Source organism: Stenella coeruleoalba, assembly GCF_951394435.1.
Source record: "Stenella coeruleoalba genome assembly, chromosome: 2".
Taxonomy (NCBI): Eukaryota; Metazoa; Chordata; class Mammalia; order Artiodactyla; family Delphinidae; genus Stenella; species Stenella coeruleoalba.
This window is the reverse complement of record NC_137147.1, coordinates 112698568-112717335: the sequence shown is the minus strand read 5'-3', so window position 1 is coordinate 112717335 and position 18768 is coordinate 112698568. Positions and strand designations below refer to the sequence as shown.

General features: G+C 41.5%; 1 protein-coding gene across 7 annotated transcripts in view; it reads right to left on the bottom strand.

Annotated features, from left to right (window-relative positions):
* Positions 1-1874: 1874 nt before the first annotated feature.
* Positions 1875-18768, bottom strand: part of NTRK3 (neurotrophic receptor tyrosine kinase 3) — a gene marked incomplete at its 5' end in the record, with an annotated part of 581909 nt that continues 565015 nt past the window's right edge. For 6 of the 7 annotated variants that reach the window (XM_079911026.1, XM_079911027.1, XM_079911028.1 and 3 more), the window contains 3 exons: positions 1875-2702; positions 2965-3145; positions 6158-6316. In XM_079911026.1, coding sequence (XP_079767152.1) covers positions 2695-2702; positions 2965-3145; positions 6158-6316 — 348 coding nt within the window. In that variant the 3' untranslated portion in view covers positions 1875-2694. Of the gene's footprint in view, positions 2703-2804; positions 3146-6157; positions 6317-18768 lie in introns of those variants that run through there. The other variant, XM_079911024.1, reaches the window with a different exon arrangement.

Genomic DNA, 18768 nt, shown 5'->3' with positions numbered 1-18768 from the left:
GGAGACATGGGGGAGTCTTCTCGGTCCTCCCTCTACAGAAGAATCCACCTTCTCTGCTCACCCCAGAGCCCTGAGTACCCTTTCCATTTCCACAGCCCCATTCTCTGTCTCCTTCACTCTCCAAAAAGACTTTTTATTTTTTCCACCTGCTGAGGTTAGTAAGTCAACATGCAGACTCTCTACACAGAGAGCACAGCAAGGGCAGTGAGAAAGCAGGCCCTCCCCCTCTGTTCCTCCAACCCCGTACCCTTCATCTTGGAGTCTTACAGGAGACAGCTGCTTACGATGGACGTGAAGAGGGTGTGACCCCAAGGCCTACACAGAGGCTGAAGAGACTCAGACAAGGGCAATCTGACAACACCAGTCTCCTTGTCCGCAAAGGAATTGCGTACTTCCATTAGGCCATGAGGACGCAGCGCCCTGAGCTGAAACCCTACTACATTCTGCATTCCCAATTGCCCATCAATCCCTCCCCACCTTCCCTTTCTTCCAGACTATCAGGGACTCTGAGGTTCTAGGAACACACAGCCAAGAAGATGGAAGCTACACAGTGTCTGTATGGGGGAGGATGTGGCAGCAACAGGAGACTTGGAGACTCATCTCTCACTAAGAGACACCTCCCTGCAGCTGCCCCAGATCGCTCCCTCCTTGAGCAACTTTCCCTTAGTTCGCTAGGGCCAAACCAGACTGCAGAGTTCAACCCAGCATTAACAGCCCCGGAAGAGACCAAGGCCCACCAGGTGGAAAGACAAGGGGGGAGATTGCCACAGGACAGCACAGGATTCTTTTGAGGGGGTGCATCCCAAGAGCTCTCCTCCAAAGTCCTCGGGGCTGGGAACACAGCACAGAGAGAAAAGACACACCCAACTCCGACTCCCCTCCCTCCCCTCCCGGCCCCACTCAGCAGCCTCAGCCATCCCTGAAGCAAGCCTCCAACCCCACCCCCCCCACCCCCCACCTCACCCCAGCCCCCGCCACCGTGGCCTACAGTCCGAGCACAGCTCGGAATAAAAATATTTGTGGGTCTAAAAAAAGAAGCAAAACCACCAACACAAAATTCAGTCCCAAACCCCACACAGGATGCCTGCACTGCAGCTGACCAGAACATCCAGGCGGCTGATGGTCCCTTAAGCTGGCCAAGAGGGGTGCAGGTCGAGAGACCCAGAGGCTCTAGTCGGGCAAAGCCCAGTCCCTTCGGTAGCTCTGTGCTTGGGTGAGGCGGAGGGACCGGTGGCCTGGGAGAAGCACATCCTCTTCTCCCCAGCTGGAGGGCTCTGTGGGGCTAGGCTGTGGGTTTCCACGGGCATTTTGTTGTCACGGGTCAGGGGGGCCCGGAGGTGCACCCCTGTCGCAGTCTTTGACAGCGGCAGCTGGGAAGGCAGTGATTCCCCTGGTGTCGGGGCAGAGGGAGCTGGCCCCAGCCCAAATGCTTCCTTCTTTCTCCCTGGTCAGGGCTCCGTCCTCATTAAGATGCCAAGCCTGCGGCAGCGGCCAGGCGTTGGATGCTTCCCCAAGCAGCCTCGGCCCCTCCCCCTGCACCCAGTCCACAGAAGTGATTTCTCAGCCCCTGCATTTTCACAGCACTCAAAGGCAGATGCATCAATCCTTCCAGGGGCTGGAAACGTGAGGAGAATGACAAGGGGCCGGATGTAGGTGCCAGATTCTCCCCGCCCCGCCCCCCGGCTCCTGCCCACTCCACTGCCTGGCTCCCTGAAGCAAGCACTGCCCCAGCCTCTCGCCAGACCTGGGCCCCTTTCTCGGCAGTGGGGTTTACCTGGGACTTCCTAGAGGCCCAGGAAGTGGGATCTAGAATCTAGAGAAGGCGGGTTGAGAAATAGACGACCCAGAGGGGCAGATCTTATAAGACCTGCAAAGAATGAAGTCTCCTGCCATTGGAACCCTGCTGTGCTCACACGTGCAGACAACACGGGGGATGTCTGACACCCCCCTTAACTCCCCAATAGCCTGAATGTCGGAGGTGCGGCCAAGGAGACTTTCCAGTGATGGAAAGACAGGAGGCAGTGCGTTGCAGGGTTCAGATTTCAGCTTTTAATTCTGTGGTTCTTTAAATCCAGAAAGTCCAGTTCTTGAAGTCCAGAGGAGAGATGACACAACTCTTTCAAATTCAGGAAGGAACTTGAGCATAGTTTACAACAAGATGGATGTAGTCCACTGTCGCCATGGTTTTGCGTTTTGCTGTCGTTGTTGTTTTGTTCAGTGTTTACCTGTAGGCGCCATTGCTGACTCCCCAAAGCATCAGGACTATACTTTCTAGAAAAGACAAATTAGAAAATTGTCTTGAGGGGGAGGAAAGGAGGAAGGCGTGGAGCAGATGGTCAGGGGATGTGTGAGGCGTCCCAGAGGCCCCTGGTTCGGTGTTCTTTCCTTGCTGAGCCTGTCGATGAGGTCTGCCCATGCACATACGCAGAGCTTGGAGCTAACACACCTGTGCAGATGATCACCTGTGCAGCAGTGACTGGCACTCCACCCCAGCTCCTCCAGTCCCAACGTGAAGATTGTCTCTGTGCATCGTCAAAGTCTTCTGCTCCCAGAAGTCGGGGCTGAAGAAGCACGGGCCACAGCCTGCGTCTAAGGGAAGTTTCAATTGCATTCATAATACTTAAGATTTTCTGAGTTGTTGTTACAGTCTTATGGTTTGTGTATCAGCAGCTTCTCTGTGCATTAGAGAAGAGGTTATCTCTCTGTAGATATAGATAGATAGATAGTTAGATATATAAATATATATATATTATATATATATATATATATATATGCCAAACTGCCTTACAGGGTCTTTCTTTTTTTTTCAGTGTTGTATGTGTAGCAGGCACTTGAGTTTATATGAAGATGTTTGCTTCAGTCAAGGATGGAAGAAAAGAGTCTGTGCAGTGGAAAAGAAGGGGTGTGAGGCCGGGAGAGAAGAGGCAACAGAATATGAATTCAAGACCACTGGCCACCACTAACCAAGGATGTCCAAGTAGATGGGGGTGGCTTTCCCCAGAGCATGGAGGATTTTGTAGATCTCCTTGATGTTCAGCCGCTGCTGCGGTTCCCTCTGCCAGCACCCCAGCATGACATCGTACACCTCTTTGGGGCAGACTCGGGGCCTCTCCAAAACACGACCTTGGGTGATGCACTCAATGACCTGAAAAAGGGAGGAGAACAGGGAAGTTATCACCAAAGCTCAGCCTTGGCCCTGTGGCTCAGGCGCAGCAGAAGGCAATGACTTCACTGATGAGCTTCAGTGCAGAGGCGGGGTACCCTCCTGAGGCTGGGCTGGAGACCAGAGTTGCTCGCCTGTCCTGTGCATGGGTTCCAAGGGCCATGATCCAGCACTAGCTGGTCCAGCCCACTGCTGCCCTCTATTCTCCATCTCTTAGGCCAGGCTTCCAACTCCCACAGACACTCTTCCTTTCACTTCTCTCTTCCTCTCTAGTCCTGAATCTTATCTAGATGACTGAGCTGCATTCATTTCCCACTTGGCAGTGGGGATTGGCAACTGACCTGTCCCACCCCCTCTTAGGAGCCTGCATGATTTTGAAACCCCCTTGAAGGAGCTCTGCCCCTCCATGGCTCCCACTTCCTGTCAAGCTCCCCTCCCAGGCACAGCCTCGGTGCACATGTGATGCTTACCTCTAAGCCATTACACAGGTCCCTTCCTCAGTGAGGCTCATCCTCCCTTGCTCTTTGCACTAAACCATGTATTCTGTTTCTTGAAAAGTCCTTAACACTAGGACTAACCACCTGAGTCACCACTGCCCAGCTGGGTGTCCGGAGAAAGTCAATTAACCTCATAGGATCTCAGCATCCTCACCTGTAAGATGGGGATCAAATGTCTCCCTTGACCACCTCCTAAGACTGCTGTAAGGACCAAATGAGGCCAGGGAAAGGGATTGTATGAGCCACTGTACCAAATGGGAGGCCATAGGGAGGAGTAGGAAGAAAGCAAATAACGTACCCCTGGACCATCCCCAGCTGGCCCCTCAGGACCACGCCTGTAATTTGCAGTTCAATTCCAATTCCCCAAAAAGATTTCTTTGCTGACATTGTGAATTTTCAAGATTCTACCTTACAGTTCTCAGGTTATTTTAACTTCTGCCTAACTCTCCCACTGTAACCTTGGGCAACTTATGTACCCCAAACCACAGTTTCCTCATTTTGAAGACAGACCATGATGATAAAATCACACAGAATTTTCTCTAGTAGAGTATGTGAAAAATGTTATTTCCCTCTCTTTGCCCCCATTAATCTGTATATAGTTTTTATCTCCCTAGGCTGCCCCCAACAGCGCCTTGTCTGGAGTGTGGGCTCATGTCACTCTGACTCTGAGATGGCTTGTCAAACAATCACTGTGTTAGCACTTTCCTGGTCCTGGTCACCCCAGAGTCTGCAAAGGCCCACTAGGCTCTGTTCTTTGCCAGCCTGAAAGGTCTCCAGCTGTTCCTGTCCCGTTTTTATTTGAACCCTGTCTCCACCTTCCATTACCTTCACCTCCATGAAAAGGGGTCCAGTTCAAACTGCAGTAGCCACTGCCTAGTGCTAAGATTAAAAGCACTGAAGGGTGGTGTCTCCTCCAATGTGGGGCTCTCCAGCTTGTCAATTTCAATAGAGCAACTCATTATCAGTGACTGTCAGGACTTCACTGCTGGTGCTGGTAGAGTGGAAGCGGTGGCTGGGGGTAGGAAGCCCATCTTCAAGGCCAGTGCCTTACCAAGCAGTGTCAGAGACGACCACAAGAGCCCCGTTAGCTACTCTAAGCCAGTTTAGGTAACCAGGACAGATCATCTGCTGAGACCAATAGAACCCTCAGCCCAGATTCCCCTCTTTACTAGGGCAACCAAACTACATAGGGGATGTGATCAGGGTACCTCGTGTGCCTGAGTGCATGCAAATGTGCCAACACGTGTACACGAGCATGTGTATATATGCATGCATGCGTGTGTATGTGTGTGTATGTTTACCACTACCTCCTACCCAGGAAAACAATAATTTTTTAAAGCATCATAACAAATGAGTTCTAATATACCCACTTACATTTTTTTTAAAGGTCGTCAAAATATTTTGTCCTATTTTGGGAAATGTGGTCAGGACCCATTCAGTTTGCAAATGATGAGACGTTACAAATGTAATGAAATGCCTTCTTTTCAGTCTTTGACATTTACTTAATTAAACGGTCAGGGTATAGGAAAGCAAAAATGAACATAGCTTCCAAGAAGAGAGACACTTTCTGGAATATTCAGATAGGATTCTAATATTAAAAGGTCCTCATGTTCATGTTTTCCCGGAAAACAGAAGACCATAAACTGCAATCTTTTATAGGTCTGCTGGGTTGGGAGACCAAGCCCTTAACTGCCTACAGACTGGACTGAGTTCCCTGGGAGGACACAATGGCACTGAGAAGCATCTTGCTTTGGACCACGGCCCAAGCCTTCTCCAGGCTGATGCTTTCACCTCTGGCCAGTCCATTCCAGAACCCCAAGCAGCGCCCCTTCCTTTGTCCTGAATTTCAACAAGTGTTTGTGTGAAAAGTACTGAGTTAATATAGGCTAATGTGCTTAGGAAAATGCCTGGCACTAAATGTTAGCTATTATTAAATTTGATGACTAGCATTTTTTATTAATATTGTAAATCAAAAGTATAAAATACATAATGTGTATATTATTACATTTACTGTTATGATTCATCTTATTCCTGGAAGTCCACACACAGCTCTGTCAGTAACATGAAATTTGCTTTGCCAGTTCACCTTCCTGCACATCTCTGGGCCTGGTCTACCTAAAGCCTTTGGGGACCCAGATGACTTGGGCATAGTAGGTGTTTCCACAAGATGGCACAATTGAAAAACTCATAGTTGTTTTTTGTTTTCACTTTCTGTCTTAGTGAAACATTTGTGATTTTTAAGTGTAGCAGAGCAAACAGAACCGTGACTTGCATCTCAATTTCAACATCTAATTTCATGCTCTCTTGACAATCACAGCACATTTCGTACAGCTATAATTTTTTTTCTACCAAGAAGGTCTCTCCTTCTGCTTCTGCCAGCATTTGCTCTGCTGGCTCCAAACCCCACCTAATGTTTTACACACTCTAAGTGCTGGCCTGAGATGTCTCTTATCAGCCTTCCTCCAAGTCAAGCTTCCCATCTGTCCCCTTTCTGTACCTCTGTGTTTGAGAGCTGGAACCACGGCTGTTTTCCATAGGTGAAGATCTCCCAGAGAATCACCCCAAAGCTCCACACATCGCTTTCCGTAGTGAACTTCCGGTACATGATGCTTTCAGGGGGCATCCAACGAATGGGGAGCATGGTGTGTCCTCCCACCTAAAAGGGGTCGAGACAGAAGCACACACAGTGACCAGATTGCCAGAATCAGTCACATCAGTCTGCACTCTTCATAGGCAGATGCCCTCTTGATGTATCTTATTCTAAGATAACCAAACGTGATGCAACTTTTGTGACGGGGGCGTGGGGGGCCAGTGGAGATAAGCCTACGATACTGCAGGCAGCTAGAGTAGCAATTAGAGATAACACCTAAGGGAAGGTATGTTCCTTGGCATGGAATATAAAGAAAGATTACAAGATGATTTGAAGTGGGAGAGAAGATTTCAGAATCTGGTACTACAATCTAATCTAACCTTGAGAGGGAGTCCAGAGGGAAGTCACAGAATCACTGAGCAAGGCTACCAAGTATCAGAGTATTTGCAGATATTAGGTTAGACTCCCTGGCCAAGGAGGTTAAAGCACAGCATGGTCCATGTGCATCTAATCTACATTACTATGACTTTAGCTTTATCTGACAATCTTGAATTTCTCACTGCTACTTAGAACTCAGTGTTCTGAGTGAAGGGGATAGGGAAGTTCAAAAGTATGAAAGACCACATACTAATGAGAAATCAGGTGGACCAGAAGAGAATTCACAACCATTCTTATCAAGATTTCAAAGGCCAGTAAGGAAAGTGTTTTTTTTTTAAATAGCCCGAGGAGGACATCAGCCACCTGTGGGTTTACAGATCTGACAGCCAAGGGCAAGAGGAAGTGACTGACATTCAGGGTACACTTTCCTGAGAAAAAACGTTAGGGAAATCCTCACTGCCTAGGAGGTTAGAGATATTATCAGCATAAGTGGAAGAAAATTCACAGCATGTTTTAGAACTCAGGAACTAACTGTATCATTCATAAATAGAGCATCAGAAATGGGAACTTCTGGCTAATACATGAAACTTGTTGGAAAACTGCTTTTGACTGATAGGAAAAGCTCTCTATAAATGTCCTGACGAACTACTGGTATTAATCAAAGTTCTCATTTTTATGATGGGCCAGTTGGAGGAATTATAATCATAAACACTTAAGAAAGAATGACTTGTTGGCGATGGGCAACGTTGTTTCTAAAAAAAAAAAAGAGATCATGTTTGCCTTATCCACTTGAAGTATTTTAGAAGATAAATGATAATATGGATTTGCAGAAGTTGTTTTCAACCTGGGATTTTATAATCAAGGTAGCTCTGTATCAAATGTAAAGACAAATGAAGATGTTTCTTTCAGACAAGCAGACTCAGAAAGTGTACCACTCATAGCCTTTGAGAAAAACAAAGAAGAAAAAATTGAGGATGTACTCCAGAAAAACGGAAAAAGAATCTAAAATATATGATGACTTGGAATACAACAAAGAGTGCAAAGCAAATAAGCCACAAAAAACACAATTTAAATCTAAATAATGGTCACTAATGTGGTAGTAAAATGTAATATAATTACTAATAAATGATTTCTGTAAAATAGAGGCATAAAGTAAATAATAATAGTAATAATACAAATAGTACTATCACTGCTATTATTAACAATATTCTGGAATGAAACTTCCAGATAATTTCAACAATAAGTGCACAGACGAGTAGGTAGGGGAATAATCAAAAGCCTGATAAGGGCTCTGTCTTTTAGAAGAAAGGGCAAGGGAGCTTACAGAAAGTCATCAGTTGTTGATTATAACAGTTTAAATTTAAATGTGCTTGCTAAAATTTTAAAGTAGCTTCTAAAAGAATAGAAATAGTACATATAGCTTCCAAACCAGTTTCAGGAAAATAGAACTAAAAATCTCTAACCAATACCAAAAAGAGTACAAAAGGGGGGAGGGGTAATAGTGAATAGCACAAAATGAAAAAGAAGTTTAAATAATATCACTATAAACAATAAGAATTAATGGGTTATATATGACACCTCTTAAATAAGAGAAACATTTATGTTAAAAAATCGGTAGGCATGTTATCTAGAAAAGACATATTTAAAAGGAAATAACAGAAAATACTGAAAATTTTGAAAGAATTTTGAAAATACTGAAACTTTTGAAAGAATACAAAAATATAACAAACAGTAAAAAAAATTGAATATACAATGTGTATAATATTCACTATACATAAATGACAATATATAATTGAATATATAATATATATTGAATAGATAATATTCAATATGTATAATATACATTGAAAATATAATTCATATACAGTATATTGAATATATGTCATATATTTAATATAGAACATATCAAAATTGAATGCATATATGAAAAAATTTTAGAAAGCCAAGAACTAAATGGATACAAAGTGGTCTATATTATATTTGAAGATGGTAAAATTCGCCATTATGAAAATTATGAACTCTTTTGCTCCAATTAAGATAGCAACAAAAATGTATAAAAAGTAAAACAGGTTATAAATAAAGGAAAACTAACAAAGCTACCATTACAATGGAAAATTAAAACACTTATTTTGCAAAATGATAGATCAAGAAGACAACAAAAATAAAGATACATTTAAAAAATAAAAATAATGAGTTTTAATTGATATATATGAGTGATGCGTGTACATTTCAGCCTCCTGAAAAAGCTGCATATTAATTTCAGTTATCTAAAAGGTGTTTATAAAAACCAATCACATATTATCCTCACAGGAACTCTGAAATTCCAAGAAACAAAGTAAACATAAGGTAAAAATAAAAGAAGAAAAGCCATTCTTTCAAAAGATGCCCAAAATTACCAACACCCTTTCCTGATTAAAAGCCCTAATTCATTAGTAATAAAAGGTAACTTCCTGTATTTAATATACTAAATATCATATTAGAAGGTATCTTCTATTACTGATTTTATTTAATACTTTTCAGGTGGCCCTAGCCACTAAAATAAAGCAGGAATAAAAACAAGGTAAAAATACTGAAAAGGAGGAGTCAAAACACCATTGTTCGCATATGATATGACAGTTCAAGACAATTAGCTAAAAAGCAATTAGAACCATTATATGGTTTAGTAAGCTACCCAGACATGAAATGAATATACAAAAATCAGACTATTCTCATGCACTAGTAAAATGACTTCAAAATTCAATAAACATGCTCGTACATTAGCAACAACAACAAAATGTTTAAGATTCCTAGGTATAGCTTTAGCAGAAAATATACAAGGTCTATGTAAAGAAAAGTACTGAAAAACATAAAAGAAGATCTGAATACATGGAAAGATTTTCTTTTCCTTGGATAGGAAGACTCAATATCATGAACCTCTCATTCTTCCCTAAAATTAATCTAAAAATTCAACACAATCTAAATAAAACCCTCAATGGAATGATATATGGAAACTGACAATATGATACCAAAATTCATCGAGAGGAGTAAATATTTGATTAAAAAAACTAAGATATACTTGAGATAGAACAACAAGGGATATTAGCTGTATCAGATAGCATAACATATTATCAAACTACAGGAATGAACACACTGTGTTACTGGCATAGCAATAGACAATTTCACTGATCAATGGAACAAAATAGAGTCCAGAAGCAGACCCATGTATCAATACTGGAATTTAATATATGAAATGATAGGTTAGTAATCAGTGTTGGGACAATGAACTATTCATTTAAAAAGTACACTTAGATACCTACCTCACACCATATACAAAAATCATTTCCAGATGGATTAAAGAGCTAAACATAAAAAACAAAACAATAATCATATTAGAAGAAAACTTAGAAAAGTATTTGGATAACCTCAGGAGAGGAAGGCCTTCCTAAATAAGACACATGTTCAAGGAGCCATAAAGGACAGAATTCAGAGATACCACTGGTATAAAATTCAATACTTTTGCATGGCAAAATACAAAATAAGCATAGTTAAAAGACAAATGACAGAGAAAATATTTGCAATATATGTAACAAGGAATTAAAATCCATATATTATAAAGTGCTTCCTTAAATTAGTTAAAAACAAGAAATCCAACAGAGAAATGAATCAAGGGTAAGAGTAGATGATTCACAAAACAGCTACAAATGGCCACAAACACATGAAGAAATGTCAAAACAATAAAAGACACATTTTTTTAATATTATGTGGGGAAAATGAAGAGACTGGTATTATCCAGTGCATGAGAGGTCCTGAGGAAGAGTTATTCCTTGCTAAGACTGGGGTAGCCTTTTTTGAGGGCAGCCTGGCAGAATCTGTCCACACTAAAGATGTTAAGTGTCTTTTAATCCAGCAATTTTACTTCTAGAAGTCTTGGAAAAATACTTGCTCATGTAAGCAAAAATACTTCGTTGAAGATATTTTATTTCATTGTTTTTAAGGGCAGCAATTTGTTCATCATTAAATGTATATGCAGCAGTTAAAAGGAATACAGTAGAGTTATGTAGAGTGATATGTCAATACGTCTAGGATACAGTAAATGAAAATGCAAAACATTAAAAATATATATTAGCATTCTCATTTACGTAAAAATGTGTATGCATAGGGCTTCCCTGGTGGCGCAGTGGTTGAGAGTCCGCCTGCCGATGCGGGGGACGCGGGTTCGTGCCCTGGTCCGGGACGATCCCACATGCCGCGGGGCGGCTGGGCCCGTGAGCCATGGCCGCTGAGCCTGCGCGTCCGGAGCCTGTGCTCCTCAACGGGAGAGGCCACAACAATGAGAGGCCCGCGTACCGCAAAAAAAAAAAAAAAAAATGTGTATGCATAAGCAAATATATTAAAAGGCAATAATGTATTATATAACTCTGTGAATGCATAGAAAAGGTCCAGGAATATAGCCATTAAACCAGTGGTTTTCTCTAGAAAGGAGAGTGAGAACCGACTAAAGAGAAAATTCCGTTTTTTTTACCATAGTATGTATTTCTATGCTGTTTGTAATTTTATCATAATCGTGTGCCACATCTGAAAATTTTAAACAATAAAAGAAAAAATAAACATATGACTAAAGGAAAACCAGTGGACCTAATTTATTTACATTCTAAATCAAAATATTACTTTTGAAGAAAAATTGGGTTTTTAATAGAATCTAGTGGAATGGTTTATTGTACCTGGTTTCTTGAATAAAAAGAAAAAGAGGTTAGGAATATGGGAACATTTTTCTTGATGAAAAATGGTAAATAACAGATTCCTCCAAATTGATGCTGGTTGTTTGCCTCATTTGATGATTTTATACACAATCCGAAAGAGCCATTCCAAATTGAAATTTCCAAGTTTACCATAAGAGAAATTTGAATGTGCTGGTGTAAACTTTGATGAGCTTAAGCGTCTGGGCAGAAAATTATCAGAAGGGTATTAATTGGCCACAGAGGTACCACTAAGAAGAACTTTATCAAGATTTTCTCTGGGCAGCACCACCAATGTAGGTGAAGTTTATATGACATTCCTCCAGAAGTGGACTAAAACATTTCAAGTGAACTGTGATATAACAATGAAAAGTAATAAGTTGGAAGTCAGAAGCTTGTATTCTGATGTGACTTATTTATTTTTTTTTGCGCTACATGGGCCTCTCACTGTTGTGGCCTCTCCCGTTGCGGAGCACAGGCTCTGGACGCGCAGGCTCAGCGGCCATGGCTCACGGACCCAGCCGCTCCGCGGCATGTGGGATCTTTCCAGACTGGGGCATGAACCCGTGTCCCCTGCATCGGCAGGCGGACTCTCAACCACGGCGCCACCAGGGAAGCCCTGATGTGACTTGTGACAAGCTCTTAACCTCTTTGAATTTCAGTTTCCTCATCTTCAACATAGGAGTCAAGCAACAGCCGTATCTAAAGTGAGATGATGTATATAAAAACCAACTGAGCATCACTAAATACAAAAAATAATACACGTAAAGTGCAATGACTGTGCCCTATGTGTAGTGAGCAGCAGAGCAAACCTGATTTCCTAGATTGTCCATATTTCCCATAGATCCACCTAGACTACACTGATTTTCTTTCAGAGCTACCTGCATTCTTGTGTCCTTCTCCCACATTGGAGAGATACAGTCTGGGAAAGGTAGTGGTCAAATCCTTCCTTGGTAAAAAAAAATACTGACAAATATCCCCATAGCGAAACCTAGCCAGGCAAGCAATGGGCTGAAATAATAATCTTAATAAAAATAGTCCTAATTGATGCACACTAAATGTCAGCCACTGGATGTTTACACACACCCCACATTTAATCCTCTCTCTTGTCCTATGTGGTAGAATTCCCTAGTAGCCCCATTTCACAGATGAAGATAAGGTGATTTGCCTAGGCACTGCCTGAGAAGTTCTTGCTAATGATCCAAGCTCTCAATGAGATACATTAAGGATCTGAAAGCTGAGCTTTAAAATAGGAAATATATAGGAATAAGACGAAAATTCCAAGAAATGAGTCTAAAAATAAAATAACTTCTTGGAGAGCTTCGGATTACACTACCTTGAGTAATACCTTCCACCACTTCTGTTAGCCTGATCTTCCTTTATAAAGTCAGCCTGATCTTCCTTTATAAAGTTCCCTTTTAGGGCTTCCCTGGTGGCGCAGTGGTTGAGAGTCCACCTGCCGGTGCAGGGGACACGGGTTCGTGCCCCGGTCCGGGACGATCCCACATGCCGCGGAGCGGCTGGGCCCGTGAGCCATGGCCGCTGAGCCTGCGTGTCCGGAGCCTGTGCTCCGCAACGGGAGAGGCCACAACAGTGAGAGGCCTGCGTACCAGAAAAAAAAAAAAGTTCCCTTTTACCTAACAATGTCAGCAGCCACTGATGATCATTGCCCAGATCCATTATTTCATTAGTGGCTTTAAAAGGGTGACATTCTAATTCTAGCATTCCCTCTGCATAGATTAGCTGGAAATCTTCTATGAATAAAAACTTTCCTTCACTAACTATTTGGTTACACTGATAACAGTTTATACTAGAAACTTTCCTTCACTATTTGGTTACACTGTTTTGTTTTAGTTTGGTTTTGAGAAGCATCATCAATTCTTTGTGTGTGCGCTTGTGTGTGTGTTAATACATTTGAAGTGTTTCCATCAATTATAATTGCTCTTTTTGATGTTCAACTGTTCAATCTTTGGCCAGTAGCAGTCTCTTCAAGTTGGCACCTCTCACCAAACCCCAGTGGTCTTTGATAGCATCCTTGCTTTTGGACAAGAAAAAATATCCTAGGCTCATCTTGTCCATTTGCTGCCCTGGCCCTAGACTGTCATTTTTTCAAGGAACCCTGGATCCTTTTGGTGGACAATGGAATTTAGAGACCACACTATGGAAGCCAGGAATGCTCACTGCTGTTGGGTTGGTCAGTATTTCTGGGTCCTTATAATGGAAATAACTTTTCTTTCAAAAGAAAATACTTCATGAGTTATATTGCTTTTTCCAACTCAAATTTAGGATTACAGAGCTTTTACTTGACTTTGGTTTTATACCCATATTTTTTTTCTTATGCTGAAAATCTTGATTCTTACATTAGTAGTATTACTTATTTGCTTTATCCTAATATATATATTTCAAATTCAGTTCAAGTATCTTTACTAACAACATGATTGCTGAAAGCTGTCTACAGTCTTTGCAGTTCTTTTCATCTTTAAGACATACCTACTAGGGACATACCTAAAACATTGCTATGTTTTAAAGTCACGTGAAGTAATTCCTCTCTGAGTGACGAAGTCACCAACCTAATACACAGGTTAATCCATTTCATTTTGCTTTTGATTTTTAAGAATGGCTTTGCTTTTTCTTTCCCATTCGACATAATGTTTTACAAAGATGTAAAAACCGTTGCATGGTTTTAAAGTCAAACCAAAAAATCAAGGTACATGAAATCTAAGTCTAGTTCCATCTCTGTTCACTCTCCTCACCCTGATCTCCTCCCTCCAGAGGCAACCATTTTATGTTTGTTTTTAGTTTATTCTTTTATTGTTTGTAACATAAGCAAATATGGATTATATTCATTTTCCTCACTTTCATAAATGAAAGTAGGATACCATACCTGTTACATACTTTACTTCTTTTCCCCCACTGGGGTTCTCTCATTCCTTTTATAGCTAGATAGCACTCCATGTGCATGATAACACCACAGTTTATCCAATCAATCCACTATTGATAGGACTGGGTTGTTTCCATTCTTTTGTTATTGTTAACAGGGAAATGCTCTCTTTACGTATAGCTCAGGTGGTTCTCACTCCCCCTAAAGGGTAATTGCCTAAAATTTCCATGGAGTGTAACAGGCAGAGATAGACTGCAGTGCCCGCTGAAATGTTTTCAATAACATAACTTTGGAGATACATGAAGTCTTTCCAATGGGTACCCAGGCAAGGATAGTTTTGAAGGATTATGCAGATCCTCAAGTCTCCTATGGATTTTTTCTAACACTGAGAACTCGCTGTGGTCCAGCAATTTCCCTGCCCAATTGTGCATGCACGCACGCACACACACACACACACACACACACACACACACACGCCTGCCACTCTCAAAAGGAAAGACAAATCTCTCACTCATTCTAAATCTTAGGATAGAAAACCTACAGAAGACAAATGAATAAACTCTGTGAAATATTGGTATGGGTGTTGAAAATGAATGTCTCTAGTAACTGGGAAATAAATTCTTTTGCAAGTCTGGTGGTTTCCAATTCTTTTCAAACCACTGAAGGGGGACAGACTTCAAAGAATTATCAGCTGAGAGAAGATTAAAAAGAAATTTTGATAAGAGACCAACATGTGATTTTAGGCAAAAAACGAGATATGAGTTCAAAGAATTGTCACATTACAGTAACAAAATTCTTTCCTTTCCCATCCGGTTTATTGTGAATAACGTTTCTCATTTCTTATATTTATAAAAATGAAAAAAACAGTAATAGAATTGATCCTGAACCTTAATCTAATTCCTTACCTTAGCAATAAATAATATTCATCAATGAATACAAACTAATCGAAAAATATAAGAGGTATTTCCAAAAATATTGTACACCTTATCTTTCACATTCATCAAAAGTTGTGATATATATACATTATTTTGATCTACTGCCTATTTCTGTGTATTACTAATAATTGTAATGATAACTCAATCCAAATCTCTTAACATCTAGAAACTTATGATCATTGGGCATTAAAAATTATATTTAAATCTTTGTACATATTTCTGTCACACTAAATTATGATAGAATGGCCAATAAAAGCCTTTCATGCATAAAACGAGAATCCATAAGGATAAAATTTGGTAGGGAAACTGGAATGAAAATATAAATTCAAGAAGAAAAAGGAACCATGTAAACCTGAGTGTTTAAGTACTTGTTCATGTGTTTTATAGATGATAGGTCAAATTGCTCTGGTATTTAAAGTTCATTAGCATTAAAGGAGCGATGTATCTTTCTAATGTCAATATTTACAACGCTGTGGAAATGACATACTTAAAAGTATGGTGACGATTTTAGATGGCAACTTAAAACATGCAAAGGGACATACATGGTTTTTCAAAATTATTTTGGGGGTATTAAAGTTTGAAGATGACAGGTATAGAGCCTGGGCATCTAGGGTGTAAAGTTTATCTTTCCCCAAGGCTGTATGTCACCCATCCTCAGGCCTGCAGCTATATCCTGGGAGAGGATGTGAAAAGAGGAAAGCAAAAACTACAGCCTCACCTCCAGCCTCAGGTGCTTGCCTGAAATCCTCCAGCCTCATTTCTTTCATTCAAGCCTTCAGCCCTCACTCCCAGCCTTGCCCTGAGGGCCAGGAGTAAGTGGGATTGAAGGGTGGAAAAGCAGGATGGCTGCAGAGGCTGCCAGGTTCCTTTTCCTTCTGGGGGCAGGATGCCCTGGGGCAGAGTGTTCCTGGTGGGAGGCACACCTCCACCCTCCCCACAGCCATTCCTTCTCTTCGAATCCTGCCTTTCCTGAACAAGGAAATTGTCTTGCTTATTTCCATAGAATGATGTCAACTTCCCTGCAGTCAGAGGGAACCCACTGCTGTGGGTTAAAGAGAAACTCAGCTGAGCTCGAGAAAGCTCTCAGGTCTCTGCATCTAATTACACAGAAAAGGAGGCAGCTTCTTCAAAGGACATATGGAAGCCCGCTTCTCTCCCAGAAGTTCAAAATGTCTATCTTCACATAATTCTGACAAGGTATAAAGGAGACAAAGTGACCCATATATTCCAGATAAAGAAATAAGGACCCAGCAGAGGTGAGCAAATACAGGGCATTATTGATACCAATGGAAGGATTCAAGCTTCCTCTGTCATCACTAATCTATATGGGCCATGTCAAAATCTGTTAAAGCAGATGAGAATGGCAGGTGCTTTCTGAAGAGTTATAGAAACTTTGCAATGTACATTAATGGCAAATACCCTAATCAGGAGATTATCATAAAGATTGTCATTTATGGTGCCATTATTTTTTACTTATTCAATTTTAATCTCTCTTAATTGCATGTCTCAGCACATAGAAGAGTCTCCATAACCATTAAGGAAAATAAAAGGCTTTTTAGCATACATGCTTTCTTCATCCCCTGGAAAGTCTCCTGGTTTCCCAAATGCCCCAGTAGCTTTGCCTCTTACACCCAGCTCTGCTCGTCTGAGCAGCTCGTCAGCCAGGCGGGGGGCAGTCACCTTGAACATGCCCAGGTAGGAGTCCCAGCCACTAAACACAGTCTTTAAAATCACTGCCACTCTTATTCCCGAGGGTCTGGGGTTTTCGAGGGCTGCATATCAGTATTAGCTACATCCAATACAGACACATACATCCATACATCGGGAAGGAGACTGCTTAGATGAACATACGTGCATGTCAATCACATGCATGTGAGTACAGTCATGGATACAAACAGGTCTGTCACTCATGCCCCGAACATATGAAGTTGGTGAAATCTCCCTCTGACACCTCTTGAAATAAATGACCTAAATGTAGGAGGAAAGGCCCAAAGTTTTTTTTTTTGCTTTTTAACCATTTTTTAAAATTGGAGTATAGTTAATTTACAATGTTGTGTTAGTTTCAGGTGTATAGCAAAATGATTCAGTTATACACACACACACACACACACACACACACACACATATATACACATACCTGTAGTTTTTCAGATTCTTTTCCATTATAGATTATTACAAGATATTGAATATAATTTCCTGTGCTATACAGTAGGTCCTTGTTTACCTATTTTGTATATTGTAGCGTGTACACATTAATCCCAAACTCCTAATTTATCTACCCGTCCCCTGCTAATCCCTTCGGTAACCATAAGTTTGTTTTGTGTGTCTGTGAGTCTGTTTCTGTTTTGTAAATAAGTCCATTTGTATCATTTTTTTCAGATTCCACATAGATGTGATATCATATATTTGTCTTTCTCTGACTTACTTCGCTTAATATGATAATCTCCAGGTGCATCTATGTTGCTGCAAATGGCATTATTTCATTCTTTTTCATGGCTGCGTAATAGTCCATTGTGTGTGTGTGTGTGTGTGTGTGTGTGTGTGTGTGTGTGTGTGTGTGTATATGTATCAAAGTCCTTGCATCCTGTCTCCAAGATAGCAAAAATAAATGATTTCACTCTAAACCAGTTGGTTAGCTTTGCTGACGGCCTCAAAACTCGCCAGAATGGCAGAGCCCTCCTTCTTGGAATTAACCCTTCTCACTGCCCGCCCCACTCCAACTGCTGGGCTCTCCTAACAGCTCCATCCCCACATATATGGGAGGCCCTTGGAGCCTTTGAAATGGCAGCCTGCCCTCAGGGAACTCTCTCAGTTCTAACTTCTCTCTCCTCCTCCTCTTTCCTTCTCCCCTCACTTTCTCCAGTGTGGTCTTCTGAGTTGAGGATGCTGTATTTTCAACCAGCTTTTCACCTCCCTGCCCAGCTCTAAAATTTGATCATTCACTAGGCATGCTTCTTTGGTGTCTGAACCTATACTCTTTCCCTCCAGGTGCCATCTGGATTCCTAGTGCATCTTTAGGGGACCAGTCTGCGCTGCAACTGCACACTGTCCAGCCCCTCAAATCCAAGTTCTTTAGAATCCAAGGTCTGAAAGGAGAGATTCAACACTAAAGCTACAGCTCATGAACACACAGGGCTGGGAAGGGCCTTGGAAATTACCTAATCCCCCTAAGGGCATGGAAACCTTGGCTGGAAGAGAGGCAGTGACTTGTCCAAGGTCACTAAGGAAAGTTAAATGAAATGGAACTGAAGTTCCAAAGAGTCTTGTTCTCAGTGTGAACCTTTTAGTGGAGAAGGGCATACATACATAAAGGTGTACAAATCAAAAACACACAGACTGAATCTTATGAAGTTTAAATTTTGGATCTATAGTCTCCTTTCCTCACTGATGTGTACGGACTTTGGGTCACCTGGCAGAACGCTGAGTTTCCTCCTGTTGTAATGGTGTGTGCCTTCGGGATATATTAGCTTGAGTATTTGTTTGGTTTAGATCTACAATCTATGTGTGTGTGCATTCATAAATATGTGTCTGTCTGTGGCTTCATACCAGTTGCAGAGATTTCACGGATGAAACCTTTACACGAAAGACTGAGATTTTCTATAGTGACAT